Source organism: Apium graveolens, chromosome 5 (genome assembly GCF_009905375.1).
Source record: "Apium graveolens cultivar Ventura chromosome 5, ASM990537v1, whole genome shotgun sequence".
Taxonomy (NCBI): Eukaryota; Viridiplantae; Streptophyta; class Magnoliopsida; order Apiales; family Apiaceae; genus Apium; species Apium graveolens.
Genome location: NC_133651.1, coordinates 303,645,759 through 303,663,822, shown reverse-complemented (window position 1 = coordinate 303,663,822; position 18,064 = coordinate 303,645,759). Strand labels below are relative to the sequence as shown.

At 37.2% G+C, this 18,064-nt stretch overlaps 2 protein-coding genes across 2 annotated transcripts; both read right to left on the bottom strand.

Annotated features, from left to right (window-relative positions):
* Nucleotides 1-10,480: 10,480 nt before the first annotated feature.
* Nucleotides 10,481-11,304, bottom strand: LOC141723959 (uncharacterized). Its single transcript, XM_074525931.1, has 2 exons — nt 11,112-11,304; nt 10,481-11,017 (listed from the first exon to the last, which is right to left on the bottom strand). Exon 2 carries the CDS (start codon nt 11,000-11,002, stop codon nt 10,523-10,525), a length of 480 nt encoding a protein of 159 aa, XP_074382032.1. The 5' UTR covers nt 11,003-11,017; nt 11,112-11,304; the 3' UTR covers nt 10,481-10,522.
* A 2,573-nt stretch (nt 11,305-13,877) lies between these two features.
* Nucleotides 13,878-17,712, bottom strand: LOC141662004 (E3 ubiquitin protein ligase DRIP2-like). Its single transcript, XM_074469050.1, has 8 exons — nt 17,584-17,712; nt 17,220-17,412; nt 16,632-16,731; nt 15,931-16,294; nt 15,266-15,681; nt 15,097-15,147; nt 14,492-14,564; nt 13,878-14,321 (listed from the first exon to the last, which is right to left on the bottom strand). Exons 2-8 carry the CDS (start codon nt 17,359-17,361, stop codon nt 14,127-14,129), a joined length of 1,341 nt encoding a protein of 446 aa, XP_074325151.1. The 5' UTR covers nt 17,362-17,412; nt 17,584-17,712; the 3' UTR covers nt 13,878-14,126.
* Nucleotides 17,713-18,064: the final 352 nt, after the last annotated feature.

Sequence of the window (18,064 nt, the reverse complement as noted above, 5' to 3'; positions counted from 1 at the left end):
ACAGCTACCCTGCTACGAATCCATGGTTTCAGTCCTTGCTGAAATCTCTTGGCCCGCTTTTCGTCCGTATCCACCTGCTCTGGAACAAACCTTGCCAATTCAGTAAACTTGGTTTCATAATCCGCAACCGATAAGTTGTCTTGTTTCAGCTCCAGGAACTTGATCTCCATCTGGTTCTTCATAAAACGAGGAAAATATTTCTCCAAGAAAAGATCAGTGAATCTGTTCCAGGTCACCACACCTTCTTCCAAAGCTTTCTTTGATTCCCACCAGTAATTAGCTTCGCCTTTTAGAAAATAGCTAGCGAAATCTGTCTTCTGCTCTTCCTCAACCTTTACCAACGAAAAAGCCTTTTCCATCTCTTTCAGCCAAGCTCTCGCTTTTGTAGGATCTGTGGAACCCATAAATTCCGGTGGCTTCACCGACTGAAATTGCTTGAAAGTAGTCGTAGGTGCTGCTGGTGGTATTTGATGTCCTGGATGAGCGGCTTGCTGTAACATCTGTCGCTGGAACTGCTGTTGCTGCTGCTGCATTTGTTGTTGCATCATCAACATCTGCTGTTGCATGAGATTAAACATCTGATCCATCTGTTTATTATTGTTTTGGCCATCGGTGTTTCCATTCGATGAGTCGGGCTGCGCTTTTCTCTTAGGTGCCATTTTTCTGGTAAATAAATAATGGATCTTATTTAATAACAGTATATTAAACATATATTAAAACAGTCGATTCGAGAAATAAAATAACTTATTAAATAACTGAATAAATAAAACAGTATGATATGTTTTAAATTTTTTTTTTTTTTTTTACAACATGATCGTGAATAAAACTACATTTGTAAATATGCAATGGTACTGAAATAAATGTAAATGCTTAAATGACTGGAAATAAAATAAAGAAAACGTGCAAAAGATTATCTCATATATATATAGGTAGAACACCAGCTACAGGTGTCAGTGCTTGATACAAAAACCTATGATATAACAGTCGTACTGCTACTACTATCAGTCAGAGTCAGTAGCTACACTCATACAATACTATACTGCCTCTATCTACAAAATATACATAATACAGCACTCATCGATCTGCTAATCTCAAAATCCTGGTGGTACATGGCTCAACTCCTCCTGCACTGCCTCTAGCACTGCCTCGGTAAGTCCCAATGCTCTGCGATATGCTGTCTCCGCACTAAGATCCTGCTGTCTCAAATCAGTAAGCTGCTGCGAACTAACCCGGTGAATATGATGTAGTCTCTCTCTCAGTATATAATCCGGTCGTAATGCTCTGACAGGACCATCCGTCTGTGTCTCATACGACCCAAGGATCTCCCTACACTGGTTCTGCCATCTAATCCTCTCCTCCCTCTCTGCCTGAAAACGCTGGTAAGTCACGGTATGATGCTCATGAAGATCAGTGCTGGAACCTCGAGAAGGTAATGGTCCATCCACCACGATCTCATCCATAAACTCTGGCTGAGGAAACTGATAAACTCCTGGAACAGGTGCATAAATAGCTAATGGGGCAGGAAATAAGACAGGCTGCTCCATAGGCGCATACACGGGCGGCTCTGCCTCTGGCTCCATCGGTGGCATCTCTGGAATCTCGACTGGTGGCATATGAATCTGAGGCTCTACATCCTCCCACTGCGGAAGATCACCCATATCAGGAATATCAAACATCGGAAACTCTAATGGTGGAATATCTGGTATTTCTGGCTCAACGTATGGAAAATAATCTGCAAAACCTGGTACCTCCGGGGGAAGTGGTATCTCTGGTGCTGGCTCAGGTGGCAATGGAGGTAAGATCTGCCCTGACACTGGGGCTACTACCTGTGCATCCACTGGATCTGTCTCGGTCCTCTCCGTAGATGATGATAAAGAAGCCATCTAATATACATAAAAATAATAACACAAAAACAATCAAATCACACTTCTATAACTCATAACTTTTAATCACATAGACAAACAATCCTAACACTCTTACTCTCATCCTATCTTATTTTCCTATCTTATCTTAACCCTAACATTCTTGTTTTCCAAGGTCAATCCTAAGCTCTGATGCCAACTTTAACACCCTCCAAATCCGGGGTATAGATTTGGGGCATTATTAACAACAATTACCAACTATACCTGCACAAGCGGAATATAAATATAATAATTACCCCGAACTATCACTACTCAGGATCTTTTAAGGTTTGAGTTTGGAAACAAGAATCATGCACTACACTTTATTACAAACCCAACCAAATAAAACCTGTCTCAAGAACTCTCTTTATTACAAAACTTTATTCTATCTACAGTTTCACTATGCAATCTTTTATTCAAACTACACAAAACTTTTATTCAACCCAACATTACTACTTATCCTGCTACACCTGATCTGGCAATTCAAAGCTCTCTTCGGGAATAGGAAGGAACACTCTTGGTATAAGAGGGTCCCGCTGCTTGACTCGCTTCTTGACTATGCGGGTCCTGATGGGTTTCATTCTCTACTTTAACTGTAAAACAATAGGAGTAACAATAAAAAGGGATGAGCCAAAATTGCTCAACAAGCCTGCAAAAATATATATATAGTATAGAGAACGAGAAATGAGAGAAATAATAAGCTGCTGGTTGCAACAACCATCTGTATCTGCATCGAATAGTAATTTGCCAATGATGGCGAGTGCCAAATGAACAAGACTGGAAACAAGAACCAACATATGCACTATAACCTGCTGATCAGTCAGAATATAGTCCGGATCTATACCCAACTGCATAGACCCAACCAACATAAGGAGTACTCAGGCAACTATGGCCTATTCATTAATGGTCTGGGAAAAACCCAGCCTTTATAGTAACCATCCAGTCCAAGGCTGAGCATCCGGAACAATCGGTATGCTATTGATATATCCCAACACCAGGATATACCAGAATATATGTAGGGTAAAAGAATTGAAATATGAACAGGGAATTCAATAAATTGGGTAAATCAAGAATTGACATGAAATAGAACAAGTGATAATAAGTAGGTAACAGTGTATATGAACAATGATTATCAAAGAGAATCGATACGAGAGAAAGGAAATATAAACACTATTCTGAATTTAGAATAGGGGAAAAACTTGCCTTGCGCGTACTTAACCTGGTTTAACTCACTGCCTTCTGACCCTAGCTTGCTCTGCCTTGCTAACACTGAACAAATCATGGAAAGATAGGTGTTTAGATAATTTACTACATACGTGTATCTTGAATTGATATCACGCAACCTTATCAGTCTACCCATGCGTTTCTATCTGACTCGCATATATATATATATACATACATTTATACAGCACATCTATTCACATAATCACATAAAGCACGTAGCATGTAAAACACATAATTAATTTCTAGATTTATAATTATTTTTAGAATCCATTCTGGGCTTATACCTGCATTACTAGTCGTATCTGATTTTATTATAATTTTTCGGGATTTATTCAACTCAGTTATACCCCTATTAGGGCCTACGAACTATTAATTATCACAAGATCACTCTCTTCCGGAAGAAATTATAACTTACAACCATTTTTATTGGATTCGTCTCATTTTTCTGAGTCTAGAGGTCTTCGTTTCACTCAAATCGGACTAACGGTTGAATTGTTATGAAGTAAATACGGATGATTTAATTTATTATTCATTATAAATAATTATTACAACCTTTTAAATCTTAAAATAATTTTTACATAATTATTTAAGAAAAATCAAAGTCAAAAATAATTTTTTTATAATTTTTGGAGTTAAAATGAAGAAGTTATGATTTATTGAAACTAATGTGATTAATTATCGAAATAATTAATCATTTTTTTTAAAAATATTTAATAAATAAATAACTAATAAATAATTAATAATTGCTTATTTAATAATTTAAAATAATAAATCCCTAATTATTAGGATTAATCACAATTTATTATAATATTTATAGCTTATCGATATTTATTCGATTAGATCGATTATTTACAAATAATCAATCAACTTAATTAACCGATACGCTATTTATCGAATAACTACGAATTATTCGAATTATAGACCAACTTAACGATTAATCACTCGTATATGCGCGAGCCACTCGCAACTCCCGCATAATTATCGATCTATTAGATTATTATTGAAACTCGTACGATTCGCTAATCAATTAGTTACCGATATTTAATTATACGCTATAAATAATTACCGCAATATTATTCGAATAACTATCGCTCGAATACTAATTCTAATTATCGAATTACTATTCGCATTATTAACTAATTATTAGATTATTAATCATATCACTTAATTATTTCTAATTCTTATTTATTAATTAATTACCTAATTATTAATTAATTACCCAATTATTAATTAATTAGATAATTAATAAATAATTAGATAAATTATTAAATAATTAATTAAATAAATAAATTCGAATTTATAATTTAATAAAATAATTTAAAAATTATAAATACTATTTTTCAGAATATAAAACTAATTTTTAATTAATTATTAGAATTAATAAAATGATTTTCTGATTTATAAAATATAAATTAAATAATAGAAAACCCAGAAACAAAAATCTGGAAATGGTTTCAGGGTTGAGGGGATCAAACCCGGGTCGTTTCCGGGTTGCAAACCGGGTCGACTCGGGTCGCTAAGAACAGGCCTGCAACCCAGAACCCGACGCCGGCGGGGATTTTTCCGGCGAGCCAATCCACGACGAAACTCCGTTTTTCAGGCACGATTCTTCTGGGGTTTCAATCTACAACGCCCCCCAGCACCTTCCTCCTCCTTCCCTCGTCCTCCTCTCGTCGAAACGCGGCCGGAAAAGCGAAGAACACGGCGGCGGCGTCTAAACTCCGGCGAGCACGAAACCGAAGCCAACGAACGCGAAACCGGTGCCGTTCGATTGCTAAAACGACGATCTACACAACTACAGCATCAAAATCTTCTAACAACTAACCAAAATCAAAACCCGAATTTGAGAAATAAACCCGAAAATAACAAAATTAAATTCAAGTAATCCAACAACAAAATCATGTACATAATCAGAAACTACGATTCTTGGGCTTCAATTTGACTACTTACATGAACGATTTGGACTCCGGAATCACCTTCAAAATCAACTTTGATTATGCTGCTCTGTTCTTCACCAAACCCTAATCCCCCTTTTTCTTTTTCTTTTTCTGATTTTTAATTATAATTAACTGATTTAATTAATGATAATTCAGGTATTTATATTTATGAAAATAATACCCCTAAATAAAATTAAGGGTCTAATTACACTCCTAATAAAAATATTTGGCCCCAATTTTTATAATTTTTGGGTATTAATAATGAATTTTTAAATATCCAATAAATACAAAATAAATACTAAAAATTCCCAAAAATTGTGAAAATACAAAAATACAAAGAAAAATGATATATGATAATTTCATAATCATAAAAAAATAAAAATGTGATTTTTGTGGGGTTTTTGGTACCCGAAGGGGTCCGGAAAAGTCGTTTTTCGCGAAAAAGGTCAATTTGTAAAACGTCTAGGGGTTCAGAATAGCGATACGGTATAGGGCATTTTTGGCAAAATAGGGCCAATGATTTTGTTTGAAATACGGGCTTTTAAAACATAGTTTTGAGCTGTACAGGTTTTGATATAATATATATAACTGACGATAGAACGCTCAATAAATATCCAAAACACGTTTGGATCAAAACAACCAACACATAACACATAGCAGTTAGGGTTCAACGACTTAACACATTTTATCACATAATAATACTCATAATTTATTATTATTATAATATAATACAAGCGTAATTCCTCGGTCGTTACATGGAATGCATTTATTTGTGCTAATATTTTGCCTTCTTCGCATGCACACGAGGTCACAGTTGAGAGAGCACAGCTGTTGTGGGGAATTCTGAATGAGGAGTACTATGTGGACCTTGGTGAGTTTATCTACCAAGGAATTCTGAAGTTTTTGAGGGGAGCAAAGTATATGAACATCCCTTATGCATCTACGGTTACGAAGCTATGCCGAGCAGTGGGAGTGAACTGGCCGGCTCATGAGCAGTTGCAGTTGCCAGCCGCTCCGATTGATTCTGGCACTCTGAATGGGATGCAGGAGTGGACCGGTGGTGAGCCTGAGGAGCATGGGCTGGGTTATCGTCTTCCAGGAGGGCGTCCAGCACGAGGTGCTACTATGGCTAGACCAGGGCGTGATGAGGCTGGTTCTTCGAGAGCTCAGGAGGGTGATGGGATGGTTGATGTCCAGTATACGAGGCTTTCACGGCGGATGGATGCCATGTATGAGACACAGAGCAGGTTTGCTCAGGAACTCACCCTTGCGTTAGGGACTGCTTTTCGAGGCCTTGGAGCTGATATCCAGTGGCCAGTTTTTGGTGAGGACTCTGCATACCCGCCGCCTGATACTCCACCCACTGAGGGTGATGATGATGATGACTCCGAGTAGGTATACCCTGTGTTCCTTTCTACTACTTTCACTGAGGACAGTGAAGATTTTTAGTTTGGGGGTGGTAGTTAATGAATTTTGTGTGTGTGTCATTTAGTTGCATATTCATGATAGTTTAGTTCATATAGTTGCATAATTTATGCCATATAGTTTTTTTTTATGAATGTCATGTAGCTCATGCATTTACCATGATCCCTTTTGCAATGATTTATCGACTGAATTGTGATATTGATGTGAGTGTAGTGATAGCATTAAAGTGATATTAAGTTGTGTAGGTTGATATGCATGCTAGAAACAATTGTAAGTCCACTAAGTCTTAGAGAATGCGAAAGGGCTAGATTGTGTTATGATTTGGTTGTTTTCAAGGTCAATCTACTTATTATGCTTAGAATTCGATTATAGGTTCTTAGTGATAAAGACATGAAAAAGAAAAATTTTGGAGAAAAAAAATATGGAAGTTGTTGCTAGTTGTGGCTAGGCGTCAAATGGCTAGTAGCCGGCTCGCGTATGTTGCGAGTAGTCTAGGGTTGAGCAAGATGGAGCGAAACGCACTTGCTCAGAAATTGAAAAAAAAAAAAATTTGGCATAATTGATCAAGAGTGGGCTCTTTGGTATTCGAGTTATTAAGTTCTTAGGGGACTTTGTGCCTAGCGACCTAAGGCTTTTAGAGTCTGGGATCCGCTAACCTAACGCTCGTTACATGGATATCATTGTATAAGTCTTTTGTGGACCTCACTCATTGCACGGTCAAATAAGCATTTGAGTTGTAAATAAAAAGCACGATTCCGTAGTAAGCTCCAGAGTTCTTGTAGTGTTGTATATCACTTTGTGCCTGGAATTTTTATTCTTTGTATAATCGTAGGATTGCCTTGAGGATAATCTAGTCATAGTAATTGGTCTAGTTCCGAAGCATATTTGTTAAGCATTTGCACACACCACGTTTCTGGCTGTATGTCCGTTTGCATGAGTTTATTGATCTTTAGTTGTCTAAATGCATTCGTTGAGATGTGGCAATTTGGTTGATTAATTGTAGTAAGGGGGATCGCTGCATTTTTATATAGATTGTATTCATGCATATTTTTATTTGTTTTTGAGTCTGTGACGCTTGAGGGCAAGCATCGATTTAAGTTTGGGGGTGTGATAAGTGGCATTTTATACCACTTAGAACGTCTTAAAATGGCTTAAATTGGTGTCTTGAAATCAAGTATTTTATGTATTTGATGCGTTTTTCTAGTGTTTATGCATTTCAGGGTATTAGTTGCATTTCGGGGGAGGAATCATCAAGAATAAGCCTTGGCATGTGTTCACCATTGCGAGAGGAAAGGAACGGGCAGATTACGGCGAAGAAACGGAGCAAACTTGGATTTTTTCCAGTGGAGGCCTGCGCGCCCGCGCAGCTATGCTGAGCGGCCGCGCAGGGTCGGGAATTTTGCTGAATTATTTTAGACTTCTACTTCTGTTTGGCTTCCAACTTCTATGTAATCTGAGTTTTATGGGACTATTATATAAGTAGATTTGAGACGTTTTCACAGGGAGGATTAAGAAGAAGAAGATTGTGTTTTACGCAAGAAGCGAAAGAGATAAGGAAGAAGACCGATTTAGCACACCGCAACGAAGAGGAAGCATATTTTCTTGTGATTCTTGTTTCGTTGTAACGTTGGATGCTAGTTTTCTTGCTTTGACTTATTTACTCTTGTGACGTACTCTGTTTTAATATAATTAGTTTAGTTATTATTTTCTTGTGTTTGTTTATCATGATTTCATATGAACCCATGATGGCAATAAGTTCTATTATGGGCTAATTGTGATCATGGGGTTGCAATGGATTTATTATGGAATTCTTTAGTTAATTGTTTAATACTTTAGTGTGTGATGATTGCTTGATATCTAGTATTGGTTGTGCGTATTCGTCTTATGTGCGTCGCGAACATATAAGATAGGGTGTTAATCTCTTGTGAAGCGACGGTGGATCTTGAGATTTAGAACTTGTCATGCTAGCATAGGTTCATGTACGTTGTGCATGATTAGTGGGTAACTCTAACAGTTTTATTTGCCCTATGTAATCAAAAAGGAATAACTTGTGCTTAAATCGTTGTGTTGTCTATTTCTGTAGACATATAGGAACTCAACATAATTGATGACTATTTGACTTCTATCTTAATTGTGGATGCTTGGTAGAATGGTATTAGTACAATGAAAGTTGGCTTTTATCAGTTTCGTGTTATTCGATTAATATCATCACTGTCACATGCTAAAGGTAATAACAATGGCTATAGAAGGAAGTAATAATGAAGTTGTGATCTCATGAGTGTTTTATTATTGATAAATTGAAGTGTTAGTTAAGTGGTTAATTAAGTAGTTAATTATAGTTAATATTTAATCAACAATTTTAAGTGTTATTATCTTAACATTGAGAAGTAGTCATACATTGGTGAGTGAGTTTAATTAGACAATAATTTAGTCTGAGTCTCTGAGGGAACGAACTAGAAAATATTCTATATTACTTGCGAACGCGTATACTTACGTGAATATTAGCGCGTGTTTTCGCCCTAACAGTACACACCGGCATCTACGGTGAACACCTCGGAGGAAAGAATTTGGCTCTTAAAATCATCAGACAGGGACTGTACTGGCCCATAATCCTCAAAGATTGTGAGGAGTATGTTAAAAGGTGTCAAGCATGTCAACTACATGGGAATATAAGCCATCGACCCACGACTGAGCTCAACTCGATAATCGCTCCATGCCCCTTTTTCCAGTGGGGGATAGATATCGTAGGGCCCTTTCCAAAATCCAAAAACCAATGCCAGTACATAGTGGTCGCGGTGGATTATACAACCAAGTGGGTCGAGGAGAAGCCCCTTTCTAAGATCAGAGAGAAAGAGATGATTGAGTTCTTCATGGAGTATGTTATATTTCGGTTCGGAATCCCAAGAATTTTAGTTTCTGATAATGGCACACAATTTGTGGGAGCTCAGTTTGAGAGAGCTCTAGAGGAGCTAAAAATCCAACACATCAAGGCCTTAGTTGCATACCCACAGGCCAATGGCCTTGCAGAAGTAATGAATAGAACCATTTTACAAGGACTAAAGAAAAGAATTAAATAAATCCCTCATTGTTGGGTTGATGAACTGCCGAATGTGTTATGGTCTTACAGGACAACACCTCAGAACCAAGAGCCTTAGAGTCGATGATCTCGTACTTCGAGACTCCGCTGCATCCCAACCAACGATATCGGGAAAGTTCAAACCAGCATGGGAGAGCCCATATCGGGTCGTGAAGGTGGTTAGCGCGGGGACTTATGAGCATGCACATCTTGATGGTCGGCCAATTAAAAATGCCTGGAATGGCATTCATCTCAAAAAAATTATCAGTAATATGTTTCTGTTTGTAGCACTTGAAACTCTAAGGAAATGTTTGCCATATCAAACACCAACCCTCGATGCAATGAGGGTCGTTGTGAGACCCCCCTCGAGGGACCTTTAATTTATGACAATTTAAGCATTTGGAATGCCTTTCATTCTTCAAAAAAACAGAGGGTAAAGGGAAGACTTACACAGGTGAGAAGTCAAAATATACCAAGCAATCTTATCATGATCACAAAAAAGAAAAAATATTTAAGATTCTAATAACCTGTTCCCACATAGCTCATCTAATTGAAAAATATGAAAAATGCAACATTGTGACGACTCAAAGCCTGAAAAAATTGTAACAACTCCCACAACATAATATAAAACGGCTAACTCCAAAATTAACAAAGAAAAGTTACCAGGTTTGTAAGCCAAACAAAATCAAGGTAGTAACAAAACATTATTTGCATACCGCTACCCAACGACAAACAAAATTTTTGATCAAATAAAACATGGATGGAAAAACTACATTTGCAAATCTACATAGATATAATAAAACAAGCAAATACTTAGAAAGAGAACATAAAATCCCAAATCCAAACGACTAACGTAGTTCACAGAAACCAGGGATAACAAGAGTAGCAAGTAAGTTATTACATCAATTCACGGGGCATTCCCTGCCTTCACGATCCACATCCTGCGAAGCTACCAAGTCTCACAGATAATCCTCAAAGGTATGACCTTCCACGTTGATCCCAGCCTCGGTCATCCGGCGGACGCATCGATCATAACCGTCGCTGAGAGCCTCAGTAATGTCCTCCACCCCCTTCTGCACCTTGAGCTTCAAGCTTTCATTCTCCTCAACTATCAACCTGTATGACCCATTCATACCATCGATCTGACGATCCAAGCCCTCGCGCTTAGTCTTTTCCTCATCGCGTTCCTTTTCTACCTCCCAGAGCCGTGTCTCGAGCTCGAAAACTTTATTAGTCAACGATTGCTCTGCAACCTCCATTTCTCCAATCTTCTTAGATAACGCAGAGTTTGCACTGGCCAAATCCCCTGATCTCTTTTCCAACTCAGAACAACTGGCCCCAATCTTCTTCTTTTCCCCCTTAAGAGTAGTTATCTCAGCCTCCACCTTCGCACGAACCTCACCATCGCTATCAGCTTTAAACTCTTCCATAATATGCATAAAATCCGCAAGGAACTGTCAAAGCAAGAAAGACAAAAGAACAATAACAAATAAATACAACTAGCAAAAGTAAAACTGATGCAATGGAAACAAAAAAATATATTCATACCCGACCAGCTCGATCTTTGTATCGGTCCACAAGCTCATCTCGACGCCGGCCCTCGTAAGCAACTGCGTCTTGAGGAAGATTGAATATCTTAAGAGCTCTCAAAGGCACGGTGGCCCTGCCGGTCCAACGCTCGGTGGGCTGAATCTCCACCCTAATAGCCTCCCTCCTAGATCGAGGGTCGACGGTGTTCGTCAGCAAAATATGGTTTCAAACCAAAGTAACGGTCTTATTCACCGTCCCAGCTGCCGCCTCAACTCCACCAGCAACACCCTCAACATTCTCCTCACCATCGACCCCGTGACGGAGACGTTTACGAGGGTTGACGGTCTCAGCCTCCTATAAAACCCTTCCCTTATCCTCTGTCACTTTATTGCCTTGGTCATCGAGAAGCTCGATGGATACAAAATTCCTAGGCTTCGATGGGCCGACCTTGGAAACATCCACAGCACCACGGGACGCCATCTGGACAAGCAACATCATCGCTTTGTCCATTTCCTCTCGGATACCGCTGTTTAGAAACTTCTTCAAAAAAGCTCCAGCTACTGAGATGTAAACAAAAAATAAAAAAAAGGTCAAGCAAAAAAAATAATAATAATAAACAAAAAAAGGGGGGGATAAAGTATACATGCAATTTTTTCACAACAAACAAGTGCATATTAAACAAAAGAGAAACTATCAAGGACATCCCCGCTTACAATCATAAATCTCCAAAAATTTAGAATCCGACAACTGTAAATGGGTATATAACGAAATCGACCCATGAAACTCGTTGAGATAGGACGTATCATATTCCTCCAAATTGTTCAAATAATCAATCGACACCTGACTAACTTTGCTATTGGGCTTCACAAACTCCAAATCCGGACCCCCGACATACAACCACTTCGCATGATACCCGGAGTTCGACGACCTCACACTAACAATTTTCATTCTCTTATGTCGGGAGGAAGTAAGCCTGACCCTCATGGTAGCGAACCCCATATATTGAGAAAAACAGCTTCATCGAGGGGATCATGTTCCTGTCACAACACAAGGCCACAAATCCACTAAGTTGGGCAATGGAGTTAGGCGTTAACTGACTTATCCCACATCCAATAGCCTCATACATTGCCAGGAAAAGAGGATACATCGGTAACCGAAACCCCAAAATGGAATAAAATCAACGGAATACCGTGCATCCCAAATTTCGGCATCATCCACACGCGCTCATCTGCAGTCGGGGCACGATATCGATACTCATTCTCCAAGTCAATATATACCTTCAACTTATCCACCGACGGATTTTTAGTAATGTAATAACGAAGATAGTTAAGGCTCGACTTATCTGCAAACTCATCCCTACCTAGTCGAAAGTTTTCCTCTACAACCCTACTCCTAAACTCTAGGGTACGAGGACTCAGAGGAGGCGAGGGAAGCGGACCATCAGGAATACCTTTCAATAATTCATCTTCCTCTAAAAAAATCAAAGGAACCACATTTGGCCAAGTCGGGGATCTCCAAATTATTCAGATTTAAAATAGATTCTTGATCACCTTCATCGAGGGGTCTTTTCTCAGGATTCCGGTTGGCAAGGGTGCGAGAAGATGAAGAACTACCATCAGCCATTACAACGGGAATAACAACAAACCTAAGTTTCTGATAATAAATAAACCTAACAAAGAAATAAAGAAAACGGTGGTAACGAGGTGGAGGAGAAAGAACTTACAGAGTTGGTGGCAGACGGTGGAGAAAGAAGAGAGCGCATCATTCCTTTTTGTTGAGATAGGGTGAAGCCGAACAGTCCAATTATCAATCGTCAAAATGGCTAGCAAAAAAACGATTATATATGTTTGAAAAAATATAAAAATATATATAATAATAAAGACAAATAAGAAAACAAACGAACCCCTTTTATTATAATATCTCACTGTGGTCTTTATTATTTTTTTAATTCTATTTTATTTTATTATTCCCGCACTAACTAATAACCTAAATAACATTTTATTATTTCTCTTAGTGTCCTATTCACGGGGAACAAAAGAAAAATATCGCAAAGCAAATCTAAAGATATCCGCTCAGAAAAAAGAGGGAGACAAATGTTGGAGTTTGGACCGGGAGAAAGGGGTCCATAAAGTCTTAGTAGTTATTGAACTCTAATGTAAAACCCAAGAAGGCCCATTTGTAAAAAAAAGCTCATTTGAGACTTTCTATAAATATAAGATAACATCCTCATTTAACGGGGTTGGATAATTAAATAAAGAAAAGATCTCATCAGAGACTTATCACAATGTATTCTGGTAGCATACACCATCTTCATTTATGAAGTTTGATTAATAAATTTGATATGAACACTTGAACACAGAAACTATTGCTATTGAAGTTAAGGATTGCCGTGGAAACCGGAAACTAACAAACTCTAATAGAAGAAACCATTCAAGTTACAGTCATAGTTTCAGGTAATAAAATTATATCTAGCTAAATGTAGCTAACTATATAGTGCAGAGTGTGATTTTTTCTACGCTAACCATAGAAGTTTCAGTATATGATTCAATGACCGAATATGTTTCAGAACTACTTACTGATCTTTTTTTGGGCACCTAGGACATAGAACAAAGACAAAAGAGGAAAGGTAATGAGTTGGCTCTGGCTGAGGTGGAGGCTCAATGCCTCTTAGTCGCAAGCGCTGTTACAAAGGCATGAAATGAATAGCAAATGATAAATTAATGGGCTAGTTGGCTCTCGCTGAGGATGTTCACTACCTCTAAGACGTGCACGCTTTCACAAAGGTGCGGACAAATTTAAGGTCTGTTACCACACATGCACAATCTGACACGAATTTAACTTGTTGTCACAGAAAAACAAAATTAAAAAAAAATGTGCATCAGTCAAAGGTAATTTTTAAGACATGTGCTACTAACACATGCCAGAACTGTAAGGGAAGTTGGCTAAAAGTTCTCTTTTGTATTATACCAACCCAGTATAAGACTACATATAGTTCAAAAATTCACTCTGATTAAAGAGGCCTCTAGGCTTTGCTTACTGATCCGGATCTTTTCGACCATAAGTAAGAACCATAACAAAATCCTCAGCCGAGTCTCCCACCGCTGCTTGCAACTTTTCTGAATCTGATATTTTCTTTTCTGAATCTGATATTTTCTGTGACCACATATCAACTAATTGATGCAGCTCCAAATCTTGAGGAAGCTGTATACCCCACAAACTGATCTCCACCTATTTATGGCACATTTTGAAAACAATCAGAAATACTAATTTACATTTAGTGCCAGCATTAACCATATATCCCTTCACACACATATATATAACATCTACATACAATGATCTAATTACACAATGTTGGGAATATGTACAACCATGGTACAATATAAGATGATTTAACTTACCTCGTCTTCCCTCTCAAGTTCCAGTTTCTGCACAAGGTACTTCTTGATAAATGAAATTGTTAGAGTATCATTCCTAGGACACCAAAATAACGTTAAAGTTAAAACAAGAATTAGTGATTTTGCAAGATGCTAATTGAACAGAAAGCACAAGATAGTAAGTAGAGAGTAGGCTATCATATCTAAACTCATCAGCATACAGGTGTGCATGCATTTTCATGCCAATTAGACAATTGCAATGCTCAAAAGAAACCGAAGCCTCAAAGAATTGTTGCCAATACATTAGTGACTGATATTTTTCACTTGACAGGACAGAAAACTTCTGAATGAGGCGGCATAGTGCCTAAGAATTAGCCAGGTAATTGACATCTACTAATTAGTAACTACCATAATGTTGATACATTATGCAACTAATTACCATAATAAAGTAAAATATTATTTATCTACCACACTGTAAAGAAATCATTCTTGCTTTGAAATGGAAGTACTAAATATGTGTATTACAGTATTAGGAATGAGGAGCCGCATGGTGGAGATATAATATACTGTCAAGCCATTTATATTGTGATTTAATAACGGGATCTGAGTGATAGCAATTAATAACTCACTTTATCATCAAGTAGCAACGAGGAATCTGTGGTAGTGATTCAACTCCATCCCTAAGAACATACACAATAAGCACAAACACAAATATTTTTAAAACAGAAATATATTAATGAACTAACAAAATTTAGCTTACTGTGGAAGAACATTATTATAGTAAGAGTATGAGCTCACTGATTAACAGAAGAAACCAAGGAAATCCAAATCGGAACTACTCTCTTAGCATGGTGACTGCTTGTAGTATCAACAATGGTTTGTGCATGAATCAATCCCTGAGGCTCGACTGTCTTTTTGGGCCGACCACGATTCTTTCTTACAGGCGTGAGCGTCGGAAGTGATAGTGGAGTAGATTGAGTTTCGACATCAGCGTTGTAGCTTATCAACTTCTTTTCTGAGCTGGCTTCGGTTTTGGAAATGTTTACAAGCTTGCTACTGGACATGTCCTCCTCTGGAACAGTTTTATTGTTTTTCTTTTTTTCTGCTTCTGCTATATCTTCTAGAGGTTTCAACAAATTATTCACCAGCTCAATTTTTTTGTCAATTCTTTGAGTTTTCTCTCTGCCTACTGTAGTAATATGTTTCTTGGAGGACTTCACAGCCGAAGAATTATGCACAATCGAAATATATACATAATTAGTTCATCAACTTAAGGCCTATGGACAAATTTCAATATGGCCACTGATTTGTTAAAAACATGATCATTTATAGACTAGCTCATAGTCCTAAAAAACTTTGTAATAATTTCTACCTAAGCATATCCTTTTACAATCAAGAGAATTACGCAGTCCACAAGTGGGGGAGAGAGAGAGAGAGAGAGAGAGATTATCAAATACACATACATGGAGACCAGCCTGCTTATCATCCGGAGCACAGTTATCTAAATTCTTGGAAAATCTTTTGCCCTCTGAGCGTGCTTCCACTGATTTATGTCCGTTCTGAATGAAGGTAGCTGATCCTTCTGATGAAAACGCTTTTCTTGCAATGGATTTTCTTTGACTACCCGTACAATTTAAACCAGATGCGTTTACTTTGTTCTCCAAAGAAGAGAGAGATCTCTGCTTTCTTTTAGCAGGCATTGTGATAGGTTGCTTAGCTTCTCCATTTAATATCCCACTTTCCTTGTATAGTTCATCATCTTCTTTCTCTTCTTGTCCTAGAGAGGGGAAAATCGCTGCTCGTATCACACTCCAGTTGTGGTCTGGCCTGAACATATAGTTTGATGTATAAGAAATATTGACAACTTTAATCAGACCTCTGACTGCCTCATAGTCACACTATTTTAGGCAAATTCCCTCAATTCATTTCTAGTACTCTTTTTATTTTTATGCATGCTATATGAAAAATAATATGAATCCATAGAATGATGTTCTATATTACATGTGTGTGTAGCCGTAGAATACAAAATTTCATACAGTACCCCCTAAACTGCTTCATGTAATTACATGCACTACTTATCTACATTCAATCTGTTACATTTAAATTGAAAGAAAAATTGTACTTAGTTTTCAGCTTTGGTTAATATGATAAAATTTCCGCTTACCTTATTTTATCTATTGGCATACAACCAAGATAAACTTTGCATACAGGGCAGCTGTTCAGATCATCTTCTTGAATCTTCTTGCTTATGCATCTGTTGCAAACTGTCCACCAGACATAGTGAAAAACAACAGTTAAGAACAATAAGCATCAATCAAGAACAACAGAAAAGGACCAAGAAACAAAAAATTCACTATCTTGTAATTTCCATGTTAGCTTTCATCAAAACTAGTATTTAAAATCCTATTCTACTGTAGTTCATTCCATTAAGTTCAAAATTGTCCCCATTTACCCAAGTTATATAATAATAACAACCTCATCACTCAGCAGGTTAGCTTTCATCAACTAGCATTTAAACTCCGTGAAAATCCAAGAACCATAAATAATTCACTAGTAATTACCCTCCAATCCAAGAAAAACATGTTGAATAGAAAGTTAACAAAGCAATTCAAGACTCAAACAGAACATAACCAATATATCCCACTCAGAAACACGGTTTGGAAACATGTTGAGTAACAGGCATACAATTCAAAACCTAACATATACTAAACACAAACACTCCATAAACGCAAATAAAACAAATAACACTCACATATATGAAGGCACTCAGTGATGTTAACAGGGTCACTGATTATGTTGTTGCAGATTGCACATGTCAATAGTTTAGCCAAAACTCCCTTGTTAGCTCGAGAACTTTCGAAACCAATCTCCTTGTTTCTCATTGCCATCTTCATAAAATTCCGTGTAGAATTCTTGAATGTTTCAATGCTGTCAGTGTGGTTTTTCTACACCCGTACCAACAAAAACAATCTCTTGCATGTCAATCCAAAAATCAAGAACATACATAATAAACTAAACAAAGATAAAAAACAATTGTACCATGAAATAAAATCATTGTTATTTATAAAATCAAGATTATTTCGAAAAACAGTAACTAATAATTATCTAGTACATACCTGTGTTTTTTTTTCAACAAATCCACCGGGCTATATGTGGGTGTGCTTATATATGCAAGTATATCGAAGGGGTGTTTTACTCAGCATGGCTTCTCATGTCTTTTGCTCTCATTACCTCTGGCCTCTATGTTCTAGCTAGCAATGTTATATTTAAATTTTTCTCTGAATTTTATTTTCCTAATTTATTGTATTTTAATTTAATTACTGTTTTTGATATATAACGTATATAGATAAAGTATATTTTTATTCTTGTCAAATTGTATTGTTGAAATACTATTTCAGAGACGAAGAATATGTAATACGTCAGCGTGTCAATTATACATACGTGTATACTATTTGATAGGTGGTGGTATTGTTAAAATATTATTTTAGAGATAAGGGATATGTACGTTACGTCTATATATATACAACATCAAGTATAATGTCAATTAAATGTAGATGTACATATTTCATAGGTGACAGTTGATACACACATCATATA

Bases quoted from the DNA above. Each gene is read 5' to 3' on its own strand.
- LOC141662004 (XM_074469050.1), bottom strand. From the start codon at position 17,361: ATGAAGATGGCAATGAGAAACAAGGAGATTGGTTTCGAAAGTTCTCGA. The intron at 14,565-15,096 runs GTGAGTTATTAA...TTGGTGTCCTAG, and splicing joins CGTTGCTACTTGATGATAAA to GAATGATACTCTAACAATTT. The intron at 14,322-14,491 runs GTAAGTTAAATC...TGCCATAAATAG, and splicing joins AACTTGAGAGGGAAGACGAG to GTGGAGATCAGTTTGTGGGG.
- LOC141723959 (XM_074525931.1), bottom strand. From the start codon at position 11,002: ATGCATATTATGGAAGAGTTTAAAGCTGATAGCGATGGTGAGGTTCGT.